This window comes from Pantherophis guttatus, chromosome 5 (genome assembly GCF_059756535.1).
Source record: "Pantherophis guttatus breed Tessera chromosome 5, ASM5975653v1, whole genome shotgun sequence".
Taxonomy (NCBI): domain Eukaryota; kingdom Metazoa; phylum Chordata; class Lepidosauria; order Squamata; family Colubridae; genus Pantherophis; species Pantherophis guttatus.
Genome location: NC_142067.1, coordinates 3,823,004 through 3,843,069, shown reverse-complemented (window position 1 = coordinate 3,843,069; position 20,066 = coordinate 3,823,004). Strand labels below are relative to the sequence as shown.

General features: G+C 44.8%; 1 protein-coding gene across 5 annotated transcripts in view; it reads left to right on the top strand.

The window, feature by feature from the left end:
* Positions 1-20,066, top strand: part of MYO7A (myosin VIIA) — a 113,689-nt gene that overhangs the window by 81,057 nt on the left and 12,566 nt on the right. For all 5 annotated transcript variants that reach the window (XM_087895745.1, XM_087895744.1, XM_087895742.1 and 2 more), the window contains 11 exons: positions 100-270; positions 1,752-1,869; positions 3,743-3,869; positions 5,703-5,872; positions 7,214-7,404; positions 8,065-8,189; positions 11,650-11,807; positions 13,824-13,977; positions 16,692-16,847; positions 17,669-17,774; positions 18,794-18,907. In XM_087895745.1, the coding sequence (XP_087751871.1) occupies positions 100-270; positions 1,752-1,869; positions 3,743-3,869; positions 5,703-5,872; positions 7,214-7,404; positions 8,065-8,189; positions 11,650-11,807; positions 13,824-13,977; positions 16,692-16,847; positions 17,669-17,774; positions 18,794-18,907 (1,590 nt within the window). The remainder of the gene's footprint in view (positions 1-99; positions 271-1,751; positions 1,870-3,742; positions 3,870-5,702; positions 5,873-7,213; positions 7,405-8,064; positions 8,190-11,649; positions 11,808-13,823; positions 13,978-16,691; positions 16,848-17,668; positions 17,775-18,793; positions 18,908-20,066) is intronic.

The following is a 20,066-nucleotide window of genomic DNA, read 5'->3' as shown; positions in this document are numbered from 1 at the left end:
GGCTGGGAAAACCAGAAGAGCAGTGCCAAAGCTTCGCCATCGAGGCCTTCGGTGATGTCTAAATCTTTTTCGAACGGCTCTTCCCGTATGTCTTTGCAGGAGGAGGACATGGCCGAATTAGCTTCCCAGCAATACTACGTGGACTATGGATCCGAAATGGTCTTGGAGCGTCTCCTGAACCTGGTTCCCTCCTACATTCCCGACCGAGAGATCACGCCTTCCAAAACGGTTGAGAAGTGGGCTCAGTTTATCATCGCTGCCCATAAAAAGGTAAATCAATCAATCAGATGGATCTCCTTTGCCACAGGAGTGAGAGAATGCAGGGTAGATCCAATGGAACCTGCCTGCCAAACTTCATAGAAGGACCATCTGCAGTGGGTAAGGCACCAGGCTAGACAGCAAGAGACCACGAGTTCAAGTTCCGTCGTAGGCGTGAAATCCAGCTGGGTGACTTTCGGCCAATCGCCAAAGAGACAGCGATTGTAGTCCCGCCTTAGGCACGAAGCCAGCTGGGTAACTTTGCACCAATCACCAGGAGACGATAAGTTCTAGTCCCGCCTTAGGCATGGAAACCTGCTGGATGACTTGAGCCAATCACCAGGAGACGTGAGTTCTAGTCCCGCCTTAGGCATGGAAACCTGCTGGATGACTTGGGCCAATCACCAGGAGACGGTGAGTTCTAGTCCCGCCTTAGGCATGGAAACCTGCTGGATGACTTGGGCCAATCACCAGGAGACGGTGAGTTCTAGTCCCGCCTTAGGCATGGAAACCTGCTGGATGACTTGGGCCAATCACCAGGAGACGGTGAGTTCTAGTCCCGCCTTAGGCATGGAAACCTGCTGGATGACTTGGGCCAATCACCAGGAGACGGGGAGTTCTAGTCCCGCCTTAGGCATGGAAACCTGCTGGATGACTTGGGCCAATCACCAGGAGACGGTGAGTTCTAGTCCCGCCTTATGCATGGAAACCTGCTGGGTGACTTTGGCCAATCACCAGGAGACGGTGAGTTCTAGTCCCACCTTAGGCATGGAAACCTGCTGGATGACTTGGGCCAATCACCAGGAGACGGTGAGTTCTAGTCCCGCCTTAGGCATGGAAACCTGCTGGATGACTTGGGCCAATCACCAGGAGACGGTGAGTTCTAGTCCCACCTTAGGCATGGAAACCTGCTGGATGACTTGGGCCAATCACCAGGAGACGGTGAGTTCTAGTCCCGCCTTAGGCATGGAAACCTGCTGGGTGACTTTGGCCAATCACCAGGAGACGGTGAGTTCTAGTCCCGCCTTAGGCATGGAAACCTGCTGGGTGACTTTGGCCAATCACCAGGAAACGGTGAGTTCTAGTCCCGCCTTAGGCAAGAAAGAAAAGAAGGACTAGGTGTGACATGATAACAGTCTTCCAATATTTGAAGGGCTGCGACAAAGAGGAGGGGGTCAACCTATCCTCCAAAGCCCCTGAAGGCAGGACAAGAAGAAACATATGGAAGCTAATCAAGGAGAGAAGCAACCTAAAACGAAAGAGAAATTTCCTGAGAACAATTAATCAGTGGAACTACTTGCCACCAGAAGTTGTGGGTGCTCTATCACTGGAGGTTTTCAAGAAGAGATTGGACACACGTTTGTCTGAAATGGTATAGGGTTTGCTGCCTGAGCAAGGGGTTGGACTAGAAGACCTCCAAGGTCCCTTCTAACTCTCTAATTCTGTTAATCCGTATCACGAGGTTCCCAAGACTGTTTTTCTTTGTGTTCCAGGGAATTTATACTCAGAAGAGGATGGACCCTAAAAGAGTTAAGGAAGAAGTGGTGGACTTCGCTCGTTTTAAGTGGCCTTTGCTGTTCTCCAGGTTCTACGAAGCATTTAAGTTTTCAGGTAAGTCCAAAAGTTTCTCACGACAGATTCACAAATGTTGCACAACAGGTAGAGGTCACTCACGCAACCAAGTGTCCAACTTTTCCTGACCACGAGGGCTCTTCTGCAGACGTCCAGGAAGCCCCAACACCCTCTCCAATCGCAAAATGCTGCAAGATTGCAAGTCAACTTCCAAATGTGTTTTTAGAGTTTTAAAAAGACTGCTTTTTTTCCCCCTTTATATTTGTCCTCTACATTTTTGGGTACCTTTAATATTTTTGTCAACACACCGAGCCTGTAGTAATTCAAGTGGGATATTTTAAGGAGAAATGGAATAATAAATGTCCTATTATTTTTTTTTGCTTTAATTTATATGCCGCCTTTCTCCGGAGACTCAGGGCGGCTTACAATGCGCTAAGCAACAGCCTTCATACTTTTGTATATTTTATACAAAGTCAGCTTATTGCCCCCACAATCTGGGTCCTCAATTTACCTACCTTAGAAAGGATGGAAGGCTGAGTCAACCTTGAGCCTGGCGAGATTCGAACCTGCAGTAATTGCAGGCAGCTGGTCTTAATAACAGGGTGCTTTAGACCACTGTACTACCAAGGCTCTTCGGTATAGATAAAATGGTTTCGCCTAGAAAACCTGTTTGGTAGATTTCTAGCACAGGTAAAGTTAGTCCTTGAGTTATGACCATAATGGAGCCTGCCCATTCTGGTCGTAACTCATGATTTTTGTGATCTCTTTTGTGGTGGGCATTAAGCAAACCCACTGTGGTTATTCATTGGATCTGTGCCTTGCTGGTGCAGCAGACTAAAGCGCTGTTAAGTAACACCAGCTGCCTGCAATTACTGCGAGTTCAAATCTCACCAGGCTCAAGGTTGACTCAGCCTTCCATCCTTTCGAGGTAGGTAAAATGAGGACCCGGTTTGTGGGGGCAATAAGCTGATTTTGTATAAAAAAAGAACACCACTTAGGGGGGCCCAAAAGCCCTAATAATTAAGCAGGTATATACAAAAGTATGAAGGCTATTGCGTAACGTATTGTAAGCCGCCCTGAGTCTCTGGAAAAGGGTGGCATATAAATCGAACCAATAAATAAATAAATAAATAAATAAATAAATAAATAAATAAATAAATAAATAAATAAATAAATAAATAAATGTCTTATTCAGTATAGATAAAATGGTTTCGCTTAGAAAACCTGTTTCGTAGATTTCTAGTACAGGTAAAGTTAGTCCTCGAGTTATGACCATAATGGAGCCTGTCCATTCTGGTCGTAACTCATGATTTTTGCGACCTCTTTTGTGGCGGGCATTAAGCGAATCCACTGTGGTTATTCATTGGATCTGTGGTTATTAAGTGAGCACTGAGGCTGAATTTGAGATCCTTTTTGCGACCACTGAGGTTGAATCTGTGGTCGTTAAGCCGGTGCTTTGGAAAATAAATTTAACCCCTTCTTCTTTGGGGCAGCCCCTGAAATATTGGAAGACTGCTATCATGTCTCCCCTAGTCCTTCTTTTCATTAGACTGGACATACCCAATTCAGTCACAGAACAGAGCTGTGGAAGGGACCTTGGGAGATCTTCTAGTCCAACCCTCTGCTCAAGCAGGAGAATTTATAACATTTCAGACAAATGAGTGTCCAGTCTCTTCTTAAAAACCTCCGATATTGGAGCACCCACAACTTCTGGTGGCAAGTTGTTCCACTGGTTAATTGTCCTCGCTGTTAGGAAGTTTCTCCTTAGTTCCAGGTTGCTTCTCTCCTTGATGAGTTTCCATGCATTGTTTCTTGCCCTGCCTTCGGGTGCTCGGGGTGACGTTTGGGGTGAGACCCACACCTACCTTTCCTTCACATTTTTCTGCATTTTTTTTTTCTGTCTTAACACCAGGTCCCAGCCTTCCACAAAACGAACTGATTGTAGCGGTGAACTGGACCGGGGTGTATTTCGTAGATGAACAAGAACAGGTCCTTCTGGAATTTTCCTTCCCGGAGATAACAGCTGTCTCCAGCAATAGGTAAGATCTTAAAAAAAAAAGAACCAGGTAATCCATAACTGCATGAACAGTGCCCTGAGGAAGCATTTTTCTTTTTCTATTTCTTTTTTTTCAATTTAAAAACAAACTTTATTGAATTTAAAAATATTAACAAACAAAAACAAAGAGAAAATATACAAATTTTCTCTCTCTTAAAATTTACCTTTTCAATCCATAATTACACTAATAAACTCAGTACATATGATTATATAAACACATATATACAAATCTACCGTGACTTATTTACTTTTTCTATCTATCTGACGGTGCTTTTTTTTTTTTCCGCATTTCCTCTAATTCTTATCTTTACCCTTTTTTCCTTTGGTTTATCCACTTATACCATCTATTCCATACTATAAAATACTTTGAGTCTTCCTTATCTTTTAATTCTAAAGTTAATTTATCCATTTCTGCGCATGTATAAATTTTTTGCATTACTTCCTGATCTGTTGGCATAGAGGAAGCATTTTTCAATTAACAGAGGGATGCAATCAAGATCAAGGGAGGTACTAATACCACTGTGTAAAGCTTTAGTAAGACCACACCTAGAATCCTGCATCCAGTTTTGGTCGCCACACTATAAAAAAGGATGTTGAGACTCTAGAAAGAGTGCAGAGAAGAGCAACCAGGATGATGAGGAGACGGGAGGCTAAAACATACGATGAACGGTTGCAGGAACTGGGCATGGCTGGTCTAGTGAAGAGAAGGACCAGGGGAGACAGGATAGCCGTCTTCCAATATTGGAGGGGCTGCCACAGAGAGGAGGAAGGGGGTCAAGCTATTTTCCAAAGCACCTGAAGGCCAGACAAGGAAGAATGGATGGAAACTGACCAAGGAGAGATTCAAACTAGAAATAAGGAGAAATTTTGTGACCGTGAGAACAATCAACCCACGGAACAGAAGTTGCCTTCGGAAGTTGTGGGAGCTTCATTCCTGGAGGCTTTCCAGAAGAAACTGGACTGATATCTGTCAGAAATGGTGTAGGGTCTCCTGCTTGGGTGGGTGGTTGGAGCAAATGACCTATAAGATCCCTTTCAACTGTTAATCTGTTAGATCTGTTGGAATCTTGGCAACTTCAAGCATGGCTGGCTGGGGAATTCTGGGAGTTGAAGTCCACCCGTCTTAAAGTTGCCAAGCTTGAGAAAACACTGTTCTAAGTGGTAATTTCCAATTTTCTAGAGAATTGGTAACATCTGTGTCAGTGGTGGGTTCCTCCCGGTTCGGTCCGGTTCGGCCGAGCCGGTAGCGGTGACGATATGACGTCACCGAACCGGTTCTCCCCCCCCGCCCTCCCACCTCCCCACCCCCCACGTTAGTCTTACCTTTTATTTGGTCCCACCCCCAATCTATTGCTGCCTCCTGAGTCCCAGCTGATGACTAGAGGGAAAAAAACTGCTTAAACTCTTGCCGTGGGGCTTCAAAGGGCCGCCCTACAGCTGATCAGTGTTAAAAGCAAACAAATGAGTCGGGTCGTAAGTGCGAGGACTGGTCGTAAGTGCGAGGAGCTTCCAGAAATGACTCTGACCAGCTAGCCACGCCCACCCAGTCACATGACCTCCAAGCCACGCCCACAAAATAAGCCACGCCCACAGAACCGTTAGTAAAAAAAATTAGAACCCACCCCTGATCTGTGTGTGTGTGTGTGTGTGTGTGATGGACACACAGAGTCAACCTGCAGTCATCCAGGTCCTTCAGCAGTGGCAGGATTCCTTCTCTGATAGCCACGTTGTGTTTGCCCGAGGGAAGACATTTTGGAAATGTTCGGTCTGGGGTCTTCAGGCTGAATTCTTTCCATTTGGTGGGTCTTTCCTGCAGCGGAGGGAAACTCCAAGGGCAGAGTTTCACCTTGGCAACCATCAAAGGCGACGAGTACACCTTCACCTCCAACAATGCGGAGGACATCCGTGACCTGGTGGTCACCTTCCTGGAAGGGCTGAGGAAAAGATCGAAATACGTGGTCACGCTGCAAGACAACCCAAATCCAGGTAAGCCCAGGAGCCAAACGGAAGGATTTAGTGAAGGGAGTTAATTCCTCAAGTGAAAAAGCTTTCCTTTCCTTCCTTTTTTCTCCTTCCTTCCTTCCTTCCTTCCTCTCCCTCACCTCCCACTATCACCCATCCTCTCTCCCCCACACTCTTCCATCTCTCTCTCTCTCTCTCCTTCCTTCCTTTTTTCTTTTTCTCTCTTCCCCTTTCCTCCTATCTTCTTCCTCTTCCGTTGCTGCCCTTCCTTCCTTTCCCATTTTCTCTCCTATTCTTCCTTCCTTCCTCCGTTTGTTCCTTCCTTCCCATTCTCTCCTATTCTCCTTCCTTCCTCCATTTCTTCCTTCCCTCCCATTCTCTCCTATTCTCCTTCCTTCCTCCATTTCTTCCTTCCTTCCCATTCTCTCCTATTCTCCTTCCTTGCTTCTTCCTTTCTTCCTTCCCATTCTCTCTTATTCTCCTTCCTTCCTCCGTTTCTTCCTTCCCATTCTCTCCTATTCTCCTTCCTTCCTCCATTTCTTCCTTCCCTCCCATTCTCTCCTATTCTCCTTCCTTCCTCCATTTCTTCCTTCCTTCCCATTCTCTCCTATTCTCCTTCCTTGCTTCTTCCTTTCTTCCTTCCCATTCTCTCTTATTCTCCTTCCTTCCTCCGTTTCTTCCTTCCCATTCTCTCCTATTCTCCTTCCTTCCTCCATTCCTTCCTTCCTTCCCATTCTCTCTTATTCTCCTTCCTTCCTCCGTTTCTTCCTTCCCATTCTCTCCTATTCTCCTTCCTTCCTCCATTCCTTCCTTCCTTCCCATTCTCTCCTATTCTCCTTCCTTGCTTCTTCCTTCTTCCCTCCAACCCTTCCTTCCTCCCTCCCTTCCTCCCTTTCACATTTTCTCTCCTATTCTCCTTCCTTCCTCCCTTCCTTCCTTCCAATTCTCTCCTATTCTCCTTCCTTCCTTCCTTCCATTCTCCCTCCCTCCCTCCCTCCCTCCCTTTTGTTCCTATTTAGACAATGGATCCGCTGAACAATCTGTGTATTTACTTAACGGCCACAGTGATTCATTTAATGACCACCACAAGAAAAGGATTGTCAAATCAGTGTTCACCTGGGGATCTGCTTAAAAGCTACCACAACTTACGACCATAATTTTGGGCTCGATTACGGTTATTAACTTGACAACTTATCTGCTGTTGGCTGGGGAATTCTGGGAGTTGAAGTCCACGTCTCTTGAAGCTGCTAATGTTGAGAAACGTTAGTCTAGTTCAGGGGTCTCCAACCTTGGCAACTTTAAGACTTGATCCGGATCTTTCTCTTGTCCTCCATGCCAACATTTTCCAATTCTGTCTCCCTCTAGCTGGCGACGATTCCGGTTTTCTCAGTTTCCTCAAAGGAGATTTGTTGATTCTGGACCAGGATACGGGAGAAAACGTGATGAATTCTGGCTGGGCCAACGGAGTCAATGAACGGACCAAGCAGAAGGGAGACTTCCCAACTGATTCGGTCTACGTCCTGCCCACTATGACCACGCCTCCTCCGGACATCGTGGTAAACCCCCTGACACACGCTTGAACAGAAAAAATAGGTGGTTTCTGGAGGAATCTCTCCAGAGTCACTTGGTTGAGCTGAGACGCCATTGAAATTGGATGGATGGATGGATGTGTTGAATGGATGGATGGATGTGTTGGTTGATTGGTTGATTGGTTGAATGGATGGATGGATGGATGGATGGATGGATGGTGGGTACCTCTTCCCATGGAGTGAACCAAGTCTTTGAGTTCTGCAGCTGTCCTAATGTGAAACCAAGATGGAATGATGGCTTCTATTAACTGGGTTTGATTGCTGGGTCACTTCTGACTAACCAGTTTCTTTAATCGGCTCCATCGATTTTCCATTGGGTGAAGGTCTGAGCTATTCCCAGGCCATTCCAGCAGTGGAATAGGATTATCTTGAAACTCCCAAAAAAAGTGGTGTTATTAGCCATCAAACCTCAAAAATACACTTTTCCCAACAGGTTTCCACAATTTTGGCCACTACTGTTACAATAGGGCTGACCCCGACTTACTATACGGGGTGCAAAATATTGATGTAATTTTGAGGAGGATGTTGGAGAAAATAGGGGGGGGTCACAGGACTTCCTCTTATTCGTTTTTAGTCAATTTTTGTTTTCAATAACTTCTCTGCCCTCCATCCCCCCCCCCCCACCAGGCTTTGGTTACCATGACTCCAAATCAGAGGCAAGAAGTTGTAAGGACATCCCAGCTGGTGATGAGTGACAGCGAAGAAAGGATCAAGCCATACACCCTGGAAGAATTCTCTTACAATTATTTTAGGTAAAAACCGTCAAAATTGAGGTTAATATCAGGTGTAAAGAACTTGGTGAGTTCAAAGCACTGAATAGTTGATTATTGCTATCTATGCAGGTAGTCCTCAACTTACAACCACCCAAAATTTAAGAGCCTGTAGTACAGTGGACTAAACACTGTTATTAAAATCTGCTGCTTGCAATTACTGCGAGTTCGAATCTCACCAGGCTCAAGGTCGACTCAGCCTTCCATCCTTTCTAAGGTGGGTAAAATGAGGACCCGGATTGTGGGGGCAATAAGCTGACTTTGTATAAATATACAAAAGGATGAAGGCTATTGCTTAACGCATTGTAAGCCGCCTTGAGTCTCCGGAGAAAGACGGCATATAAATCAAATTATTTTTTAAAAAAATTCTGTCGCTAAGCAGGACATTGGTTAAACCGAGCTTTGCCCCTTTTTACGACCTTTTTTTGCCACCGTTGCTGAGTGAATCACTGCAGTCGTTAAGTTTGTCACACCGGTTTCCCACATTGGCTTTGCTCGCCAGAAGGTTGCAAAAGGGAATCGCGTGGCTTCCTGGGACGTAAATATGGGTCATAAATATGAACTGGTTGCCAAGCATCCGAAGTTTGATCACGTGATCGTGGGGATGCTAGAGAGGTGTGAGAAAGGGTCGTAAGTCACTTTTTTCGGTGCTGTTGTAACTTTGAAAAATAACTGAATGGACTGTTGTAAATTGAGGACTATCTGCACACACAAATCTGGCCAACTAACAGTCAAAGCTAAATTGGTGCTAGATAAAGGTCAGCAGAATTATGTGTGTATGTGTTGGACTTGGTCTCTTGTGGCAATGCAACGATTCCAAACAAATAGCACGTATAACCCTTCCATCACTGGATGTTTTAAAGAAGAGTTTAGACCAGTGATGACTAACCTTTTTGCCATCGTGTGCCAAAAGCGTGGGGAGTGTGTGGGGGGTCACACGCACATGTGCCCATATCCATAATTCTATGCGCCCCCTCATGTCCCCCCTGCTTTTGGCACGCGATGGCACAGTGGGCCCAGTAGGCCCATTTTTCACTCTCCTCAGGCTCCAGAGCCTTCCTAGGAGCCTGGGGAGGACAAAAACAGCCTTCCCGATCCCCCCCAGAGGCCCTCCGGAGGCTGGAAACAGCGTGTTTCCTGACTTCTGGTGGGCCCAGAAGGTCTGAAAATCAACTGGCCAGCGCACGCATGCGTGCCAGAGCTGAGCTCGCGTGTCCACAAACATGGCTCCACGTGGTACCCGTGTCATAGCTTTGCCATCACGGGTATAGTCAGTCACTTATCTGAAATATTATAGGTTCTCCTCTTGGGCAATCTCTTCTTAAAAACCTCCAGTTATGGAGCACCCACAACTTCTGGTGGCAAGCTGTTCCACTGGTTAATTGTCAGGAAATTTCTCCTTAGTTCTAGGTTGCTTCTCTCCTTGATTAGTTTCCACCCATTGCTTCTTGTCCTACCCTCGGGTGCTTTGGAGAATAGGTTGACTCCCTCTTCTTTCTGGCAGCCCCTCAGATATTGGAAGGCTGCTATCATGTCTCCCCTGGTCCTTCTCGTCATTAAACGAGACATACCCAATTCCAGCAACCGTTCTTTCTGCGTTTTTGCTTTCCTTAGGCACAATCCTAGGACCAACACACATACAAACTGGTGCATTGTGCTCCTTGAAAAAAAATGCCAACTCTCTCTCCATTTTCTGTACAAAGTCTGTCTCTTTTAATATTGTACTATTTAAAGTCCATCTGGATTTTCTTTTTTGTCCTTTCCAAGTAACTATCACAGGATTGTGGGTCTGCCCATATATTTGTTTCTATTTCTACTTGTTCAATATTCAAAGTCAATTCCATTGTGGTCCATATCATATCCAACCTAGACCAAGATGTATGTCTATCAGAATAAAAAGTATATTGTCTATTTTTTCCATTTCTATCTCTCCAAACGTAGAGAATTGCAATATTTAATGGTGAATGTTTTAACAGCGGCTAGAATTGTATTTGCTAAAAACTGGAAAGGAGAGAAGATACCTACTGATGATGAAGTTGTTAAGAAAATGTTGGGCTGTGCTGAAATGAGTAAATTGACATTTGAAATTAGAGAACAGGAAGATAAACAATATTATTTTAATAATTATTTAATTATTTTAATATTTTAATATTTTCAATATCTTTTAATTTTCAAAGTTTAAATCTGTTTTAAATTGATTGGGGTTTTAATCTATCTGGGCCAAATTATTTAATTCGATTTTAATTCTGTTTTTTAAATTTTGTATGTATGTATTTTATTGTTGGCTGTTCACCACCCTGAGTCCTTCGGGAGAAGGGCGGTATACAAATTAAATAAAAGTAAAGTAAAGTAAATTATTTGATATGGGATTTGTTTTATCAGTGGTTAGATAATAAAACATGGAGATGAAATTATGAAATATGAAATGGAGGTAAAGATAAAATACGTAAAATTCTTTTTCATGGGAAATAAGCTTCTGTCGTATATTGATATTTTGAGGGTGGGATTGAGCACAAAAGAATGTTAACCGATCGACACAATGCCTGTAATTGTTTGGAATGATGATGGTTTTTATGTTATGTTTTTTGTTTTAAAATAAAAAAGAATTGCCATCAGCCAATCAATGCAGGCTGGTGACCCCCAGGGGGAGGGCCTTCTCTGTGGGGGCACCTACCCTATGGAACCAGCTGCCCCCAGAGATAAGGAGAATCCAAGACCTCGGTGCCTTCTGCCGTGCCCTTAAAACTTTCTTTTTTCAGCAAGCCGGGCTGGCTTAACATATTTTTAATTTTTTTTTTTATTGAAAAAGTTTTACAAATACAAATTTTCCCATTTTTACACCCCCCTTTCCCTCCCTAACCCTCCCTAGCCCTCCCCTCCTCCCATGACTTCCCCAAGGTGAAATCCGTCCACATTATATTATATCATACTTTACCACCCTTCTATTCTCCCCCCTGTGTACTATACATTTCTACATGACATTGAACTCTTCTACCCCCTATATGCTATACATTTCTACACAACATTCAAGTAAAAGCTATCTGGTACTTCCTAGTTTGGTATTTATTCTGCACATAATCTATCCATTTCTTCCACTCCCATACATAAGTCTCTTGAGTCCGGTCTTTTAAGTATGCTGATATCTTCGCCATTTCTGCAAAACTGGCCATTTTTAAATATTTTTAATTGGTTTGTCATTTTAAACTGGGGCCAAATTATTATATATTCTTTTAATTGTTTTTAATGTTTGTATTGTATGTTTTTATCTGGCTGTACACTGCCCTGAGTCCCTCGGGAGAAGGTGCGGTATATAAATTCGAAATAAAATAAAAATTAAATTAAATTAAATAAATAAAAAAAAACATTGGTGCATTGTGCCATTTTCCCAAGCCGTACTGGCTGATGGGCCATGCCAAGACTGACAGTCTGTTTTCCTCGCCAGGCCTCCTCCCAAACACACCCTGAGCAGAGTGATGATCACCAAAAACCGAGGAAAAGACAAGTTGTGGTCCTACACCAGGGAGCCGATCAAACAGCCCTTGCTGAAGAAGATCCTGAGCAGTGAGGAGCTATCTCAAGAAGCTTGCATGGCTTTTATTGATATCCTTCTGAGTTCGGAGTCAAGAGGTGATTTCCCCCCCCCCCCACATGTGAAACATCTTACGGGGTCTGATGCTGGTTTCCTTGGAACATCAATGGTGACCAGCTGGATGGGAGCCCAGTTCCATCTATCTTAGTGGCCAAACCTTTTTGGAAAAGTGTATTTTCTAAAACTAGCTAATAACACCACTTTTTTTTTTTTAGAGCAGTACCATAAACTTATATATCAATGGAAAGATAATTTAATCAAGAATGTCATGCAATCACTTTGATGAAGGATTTGCTTTTAGAATAGCAGTTACAGTATAAAGAAGAAAAGGGAAACACGTAGAAAAAAGGAGATCTACAAAAATGATCACCATAGAAAAAACGAGATATACAAAAATTATCACAGTGTCAGTTAATCCTTAGTTGGGTAACTTTTAGCATGAATTACAGCCTTACAACCTCTTCCCATGGAGGGAACCAAGCCTTTGAGTTCTGCAGCTGTTCTAATGTGAAACCAAGATGGAATGATGGCTTCTATTAACTGGGTTTGATTGCTGGGTCGCTTCTGACTAACCAGTTTCTTTAGTCGGCTCCATAGATTTTTCCATTGGGTGAAGGTCTGGGCTCTTCCCAGGCCATTCCAGCAGTGGAATAGGATGATCTTGAAACTCCAAAAAAAAGTGATGTTATTAGCCATCAAACCTCAAAAATACACTTTTCCCAAAAGGTTTCCCATAATTTTGGCCACTACTGTAGTCCAGGACTTGTTCTCTTAGAGGACCACCAAACTGCCCGAGGAAGCCCACTCATCTCCCAGTAGAGGGCCTTCAGAGTTAGCCTCATTACCATCAAAGCCTGGGATCTCCAGGACTTCCATGACTTGGTCTTAGCCGTGTGGGAAGCCAGCCAGATGGGTAGCCAGCATCGGATCTTGAGGTTAAGAGCTCACCTGGACTTCAGCTGGAAAGGAAGGAAAGAAGAAAAACAAGGAGAAGAAAGGAAAGAAGGAGGGAGGAAGGAAGGAAGGAAGGAAAACAAGGGGAAGGAAGGACAGAGGGAAGGAGGGAGGAAGGAAGAAAACAGATTGAAATTCAGTAAAGTGTTCACCATAAAATCAATCAGCCTTAAAAATAAAGTTCATTTTGGGAAGGAAGGAAGGAAATAACAGAATGACATGGTGGGAGGGAGGGAAGGAAGGAAGGAAGGAAATGACAGAATGACAGGAAGGGAGGGAGGGAGGAAAGGAAAGAAGGAAGGAAGGAAACAGAATGACAGCCAGGGAGGGAGGGAGGAAAGGAAGGAAGGAAGGAAGGAAACAGAATGACTGGTTGGGAGGGAGGGAAGGAAGGAAGGAAGGAAGGAAATGACAGAATGACAGGAAGGGAGGGAAGGAAGGAAGGAAGGAAGGAAGGAAGGAAGGAAGGAAGGAAGGAAACAGAATGACTGGTTGGGAGGGAGGGAGGGAAGGAAGGAAGGAAATGACAATGATAGGGAGGGAGGAAAGGAAGGAAGGAAGGAAGGAAGGAAGGAAGGAAGGAAGGAAGGAAGGAAGGAAGCAACAGAATGACAGGATGGGAGGGAGGGAGGGAGGGAAGGAAGGAAGGAAATGACAGAATGATAGGGAGGGAGAAAAGGAAGGAAGGAAAGGAAGGAAGGAAGGAAGGAAGGAAGGAAGGAAGGAAGGAAGGAAGCAACAGAATGACAGGGTGGGAGGGAGGGAAGGAAGGAAGGAAATGACAGAATGATAGGGAGGGAGGAAAGGAAGGAAGGAAGGGAGGGAAGGAAAGAAGGAAATGACAGGGAGGGAGGGAAGGAAGAGAGGAAGGAAGGAAGGAAATAACAGAATGACAGGATGGGAGGGAGGGAGGAAAGGAAGGAAGGAAGGAAATGACAAAAAGGAGGGAGGAAAGGAAGGAAGGAAGGAAATGACAGAAAGGGAGGGAGGGAAGGAAGGAAGGAGGGAAGGAAATGACCAAAAGGCAGGGAGGAAGGAATCCTTATCTTTAATTTTATCCTTAACGTGGACACCCATCCTGAAGTACATGGGCGATTACCCCTCCAAAAGGACCCGCTCAGTGAATGAGCTAACAGACCAAATCTTTGAAGGGGCCTTGAAGGCCGAAGTTCTCCGAGATGAGATTTACTCGCAGATCCTGAAGCAGCTGACGGACAACCACGTGAAGTAAGTGGTGCTGCCTTCTCTCTCTGCTGGGCTGCCTTGTTCTGATTGTGCCAACCTTTTCTCTACGAGACGCGGAACCTGCCGTGCGCAGACCACGGGGGATGCTACAACGGCCGTAAGCGCAAAAAACGGTCGTACGTCGCTTTTTTTTCCAGTGCGGTTGTAACATCGAATGGTCACGAAACGAATTGTTGAAAATTGACTATCGTGAGATCACTAGATGTCTAGCTTGCTTTGAAGGAGTTTCTTATCTTTAGTGTGTTTTGTATTCTACTACATCTACATGGAGGGAATTAAGAAGTGGGGTACCACAAGGTTCCATCTTAGACCCAGGACCAGGGGTGAAATGCTCCTGGTTCGGACCGAATCGCCCGATCTGGTAGCGATGGCGGCGGGCGGTTCGGAGAAGCGGTAGCAAAAATCCCTGCCGCCCCCCCCCCATGCCCAGCTGAGCCACGCGATCATCAGGGGCTTTTTTTTTTTTTACTTTTAAAAGCATTTTTTTCTACAACCTCTTCCGACGAAAAAATGCTTTTAAAAGTAAAAAAAAAAAAGCCTCTGATGATCGCGCGGCTCAGCTGGGATCGTCAGAGGCTTTTCAAAGCATTTTTTTCTGCAACCTCTTCGGACGAAGAGGTGGTTAAAAAAATGCTTTGAAAAGTCTCTGACGATCCCAGCTGAGTTGCCTGATCGGCAGAGGCTTTTCAAAGCATTAGAAAAAATGCTTTTAAAAGTAAAAAAAAGAAAAAAGCCTCTGATGATCTCGTGGCTCAGCTGGGATCGTCAGAGGCTTTTCAAAGCATTTTTTTCTGCAACCTCTTCGGACGAAGAGGTGGTTAAAAAAATGCTTTGAAAAGTCTCTGACGATCCCAGCTGAGTTGCCTGATCGGCAGAGGCTTTTCAAAGCATTAGAAAAAATGCTTTTAAAAGTTAAAAAAAGAAAAAAAAGTTGGCCACGCCCACCCAGTCACATTACCCCCACACACACCAAGCCATGCCCACAGAACCAGTAGTAACAAGTTTTACATTTCACCCCTGCCCAGGACTCTTCAATATCTTCATAAATGATTTATGAATGAGAGAATTGTTCTGTCCCCGTCCCACACACGCACCCCCACAGACGGCCCGGAGTTAATAAGCCACACGACAAAACTCTTTGAAGATAAAGCTGGCAGCAACCCAGTGGCTAGCTGCCAATTCAGACTTTACTCACACAAAACAAAGATTAGACTGCAAGCATTCCGATAAAGCAGGCAAAGTTTCAGCAATACAAGGATTAGTCCAAATGCAGTCCGACAAGGCAGGCAGAAGTCCAGGAATGCAGAGATCATGGATTATTTCTAGTTTTTGCTCGTCACAAACTGAACCGGCCTCCACACCCACATTTATAACCTGTGGGGTGTGGTCCAGTGACTCAGCTAATCTCTGGCACGCCTTCCCCTCTGCTGCGTACGCTTCTCCCTGTGCCTCTGCCGAGGGTCCAGCCAGCACTTATCTCCTTCGTCGCTGTCCACCTGTGGCTGCGGGGACGTGCTTGGCTCTGAGCCTATCTCTTGGCCTTCGGTGTCCTCCGGAGGCATTGCCAGAGAGGAGGCTCCTGGAGAGGAAGGCCTTGCCAACTCCTCTCCCTCACTCTCAGAGTCTGCATCTGTCGATAGCCCAGGCTCAGGCAACGGAGCCACAACAAGAATAAATGACTTAGATGAGAGAATAGAAGGAGGACTTACAAAATTTTCAGATGATATTAAGCTGGCAGGAATAGATAGCCAACAGCAGTGGTGAAATCTGAACCAGTTTGCCACCGGTTCACTGGCCACGCATGTACAGTATGCACCAAACACATGCTGCACGTACACGCCTGCGAAGTACGAGCCTAACACATGCTTCACACGGAAAAAGGAGGCTTGGGAAGATAAGTAGAACAGGCCGGGGGGGAACAGCAGTGCCGCTCAATTTAGATTCACTAGAAAGCAGGATTTCCTGCTTTCTAGCAATTTTAAATCACGCGGCACAGCTGATCCTCGGAAATACCAGTTCGAAGGAATCGGTAGCTTTTTTTTTTTTTTTTTTACTACCGGTTTAGGCAAACCGGTAGCTTTTATCAGTACCGGTGTCAAGTTTTCAGGCCGTCTTCAAATAAATTGCCTCAAACAAAGTCTTTTTTGAAACAAACTTCCATTTTATTTAGCACGGCAACTTTTACACTGACTCCCTCCATGCAGCCAGCACTGACGTGCTGACCCAAAATCCCTCCTCTTCCTTCCCCCACTCCTCTGCATTCATTGGCCATCTTCCCAATCATTCACCCCTAATCTACTGCTCCAATTCAAAGAATTTCCCCCCTCCCATCCATCTCCTAGGGGACTCTGTTCTTAATCTATGTATTATGTATTATGTGTTTATGTGTTTTTACTTGGCTGTACACTGCCCTGAGTCCCTAGGGAGAAGGGCGGTATATAAATCTAAAGTAAAATAAAAAAATAAAAAATAAAAAAACCTGGAAATGAGGAGGAATTTCCTGACACTGAGAACAATCAACCAGTGGAACAGAAGTTGCCTTCAGAAGTTGTGGGAGCCTTTCAAGAAGAGACTGGGCTGCCATCGGTCAGAAATGGTGTATGATCTCCAGCTTGGGCAGGGGGTTGGACTAGATGACCTGCAAGGTCCCTTCCAACTCTGTTAATCTATCTGTGTCTGTATTTCTTGCGGAAAAGGTACAGCGAAGAAAAAGGCTGGGAACTGCTCTGGCTGTGCACGGGTCTCTTTGCGCCTAGTAACGTCCTGCTACTCCATGCTCAGAGATTCGTCCAGTCACGGAAGCATCACCCGCTCGCCAACGACTGCCTACAGAGGCTACAGAAAGCTCTGAGGTTCGTGCCCCATTGCCGAAAACTCCACATTTAGGGAATTACAAATTGGGGGAAGCTGCTATCCGGCTGAGAATAGGAGAATCAATCCACCGAGTCGAGAAATAGTGAGGTATTGGGCCTTCAGGTTGAAGAGGCTGGTCTAGGCACCGGGTGATGGTGAGTTCTAGTCCCACCTTAGCCATGAAAGCTGGCTGGGTGACTTTGGGCCAGTCCCCGGGAGACGGTGAGTTCTAGTCCTGCCTTAGGCACAAATGCCAGCTGAATGACTTTGGGCCAATCGCTAGGAGATGGTGAATTCTAGTTCCACTTTAGGTACGAAAGCTGATTGGGTGTCTTTGGATCAATCACCAGGACCTGGTGAATTCTAGTCCCAGCTTAGGCTTGAAAGCTAGCTGGGTGAGTTCGGGCTAGTCACCGGGTGACTGTGAATTCTAGCCCTGCCTTAGGTACAAAGCCAGCTGGGTAACTTTGGACCAATCCCTAGGAGACAGTAAATTCTAGTTCCACTGTAGGTACAAAAGCTGGTTGGGTTTTTTGGAGCTAATCACCAGGAGACTGTGAGTTCTAGTCCCACCTTAGCTGACTCTTTTTAACACAGTACAAAATAACAACATTACAACCTCAACTTTTTACTTTCACACATTAGTATATAACTAGCCGTTTCTACAAGAAGGAATCCATCTAATCGGCAAAACCAAAGTCAACGTTTCATATTTTTTTTCATCACTAGCATCAAATCCCAAAGCGATATCCAAATAAAAAAATATATTCTCCTCTTTGAATACAACAATCCATTTAACTTTCAACATTGTCTCTTGTAGGAACGGGTCCCGAAAATATCCTCCCCATCTGGTGGAAGTGGAGGCCATTCAGCATAAAACGACGCAGATTTTCCATAAAGTCTATTTCCCGGATGACACCGATGAGGTAAAGGCAAAAACTCTCGGCCGGATCAATAGGAAAAATCCATCCCTAGTCCCTTTGGTTAAGGAAATACAGGTAGTCCTCGCCTTACGACCACAACGGAGCAAAAAAATATCTGTTATTAAGTGAAACATTGGTTAAGTGAGTCTTGCCTCATTTTACGACCTTTCTTGCCACGGTTGTTAAGTGAATCTGGCTTCCTCATGGGCTTTGCTTGTGAGAAGGTCGCAAAAGGGAATCAGGACACCTCAACCGTCATAAATATGAGTCAGTTACCAAATGTCTGAATTTTGATCAGGTGACCATGGGAATGCTGCAATGGTCGTAAGTGTGAAAAAGGGTCATAAGTCAATTTTTCAGTGCTGTTCTAACTTTTAACGGTCACTAAATGAGCTGTTGTAAGTCGAGGACTACCCGTAATGCATAAACGCAGGTAGTCCTCATCTTACGACCTCAATTGGGACCAGAATTTCTGTTTCTGCCAAGCAAGGCGAATATTAACTGTCTCTCACCCAATTCCAGGGGTTGTTAAACGAATCAGTTAACTCCTTAAGGGACTTATGTGGTTGTTAAACGAGTCCAGATTCCCCCATTGACTTTGCTTGTCGGAAGGCGGCAAGTGATCGCATGACCTGAGGACGTTGCATTGGTCATACGTGTGAAGACTGGCCCTCAATAATTTCTTTCAGCGCCGTTGCAACTTGAAACGGTTGCTAAACAAGTGGTTATAAGTCAAGGACTACTTTTAAACACAGCAGCCGTAGCTAAATAAAAGAGCCGCTTGCAGAGACAGACTTACAAAGCTGGTTTCAACGTTTCCTGCTATTGGGGTTAATGCACTGCATTAAACCATCATGGTTTATTTAGTTCGTCCAAATGTCTTCTAACCACCCAGTTGGGCTCACCCAGCTGGCTGATTTGTATTTAATGGAGTAAACCATGTTTAAACCCTGGTTTGGCCCATGAGGTAAACTCAGCTTGTATGAAACCAGGTTATTTCTTCTTCTTTCTTGCCTCACCAGGCATTTGAAGTGGAATCTGGCACCAAAGCCAAGGATTTCTGTCAAAGCATCTCCAAACGGCTGCTCTTAAAATCATCGGAAGGATTCAGCCTTTTTATTAAGATTTCGGACAAGGTGAGTTTACAACTCATTGCCGGCCGGACTTTATTCGGAGTTGTATCCTGTATTAACAGAAGCTTCCCCAGCCCAGTCCATTAATACTGGAACCCTAAAATGTACGAAGAACGGTTGCAGGAACTGGGTACGTCCAGTTTAATGAAAAGAAGGACCAAGGGAGACATGATAGCATCTTCCAATATTTGAGGGGCTGCCACAAAGAGGAGGGGGGGCTCCTGGTTTGCACCGGTTCGCAAGAACCAGTAGTAAAAATTTTTAGTAGTTCGGCGAACCGGTAATAACATTGGCTGGCCACGTCCCCGACCCGGTCTCCGACCCGGTCGCCGCTCGTTTACCCCACCCACCTCATCAGAGGCTTTTTTTTTTTTAACTTTTAAAAGCATTTTTTCTACAACCTCTTCGGCTGAAAAAAATGCTTTTAAAAGTAAAAAAAAAAAAAAGCCTCTGATGATCACGCAGCTCAGCTGGGATCGTCAGAGGCTTTTCAAAGCATTTTTTTCTGCAACCTCTTCAGCCAAAGAGATTGTAGGAAAAAAAAATGCCTTTAAAAGCCTCTGACGATCCTAGCTGAGTTGCCTGATCGTCAGAGGCTTCTGAAAGCATTTTTTCCTGCAACCTCTTAAGGTTGTAGAAAAAATGCTTTTAAAAGTAAAAAAAAAAAAAAAAGTTGGCCACGCCCACCCAGTCACATTACCCCCCCACCAAGCCATGCCCACAAAATAAGCCACGCCCACAGAACCGGTAGTAAAAAAAATTAGAACCCATCCCTGGGGGTCAACCTATTTTCCAAAGCACCTGAAGGCAGCAACGGATGGAAACTCATCAAGGAGAGAAGCAACCTGGAATTAAGGAGAAAATTCTTGACAATTAAGCAGTGGAACAGCTTGCCACCAGAAGTTGTGAATGCTCCATCCAACTGGAGGTTTCTAAGAAGAGATTGGACATGGTATGGGGTATCCATCTTGAGCAGGGGGTTGGATGAAGAGACCTCCAAAGTCCCTTCCGACTCTGTTATTCTGTGATTTTGTTAATATTCGGATGGGAGACCACTGGGAGATCCCCGCGCTCTTGAATAACCAAAAATGAACCTAGAGGTAGATGATAGCATAGCTGGTGAAGATATATTAGGTGGCTACATCAAGTGTCCCCAAACTTA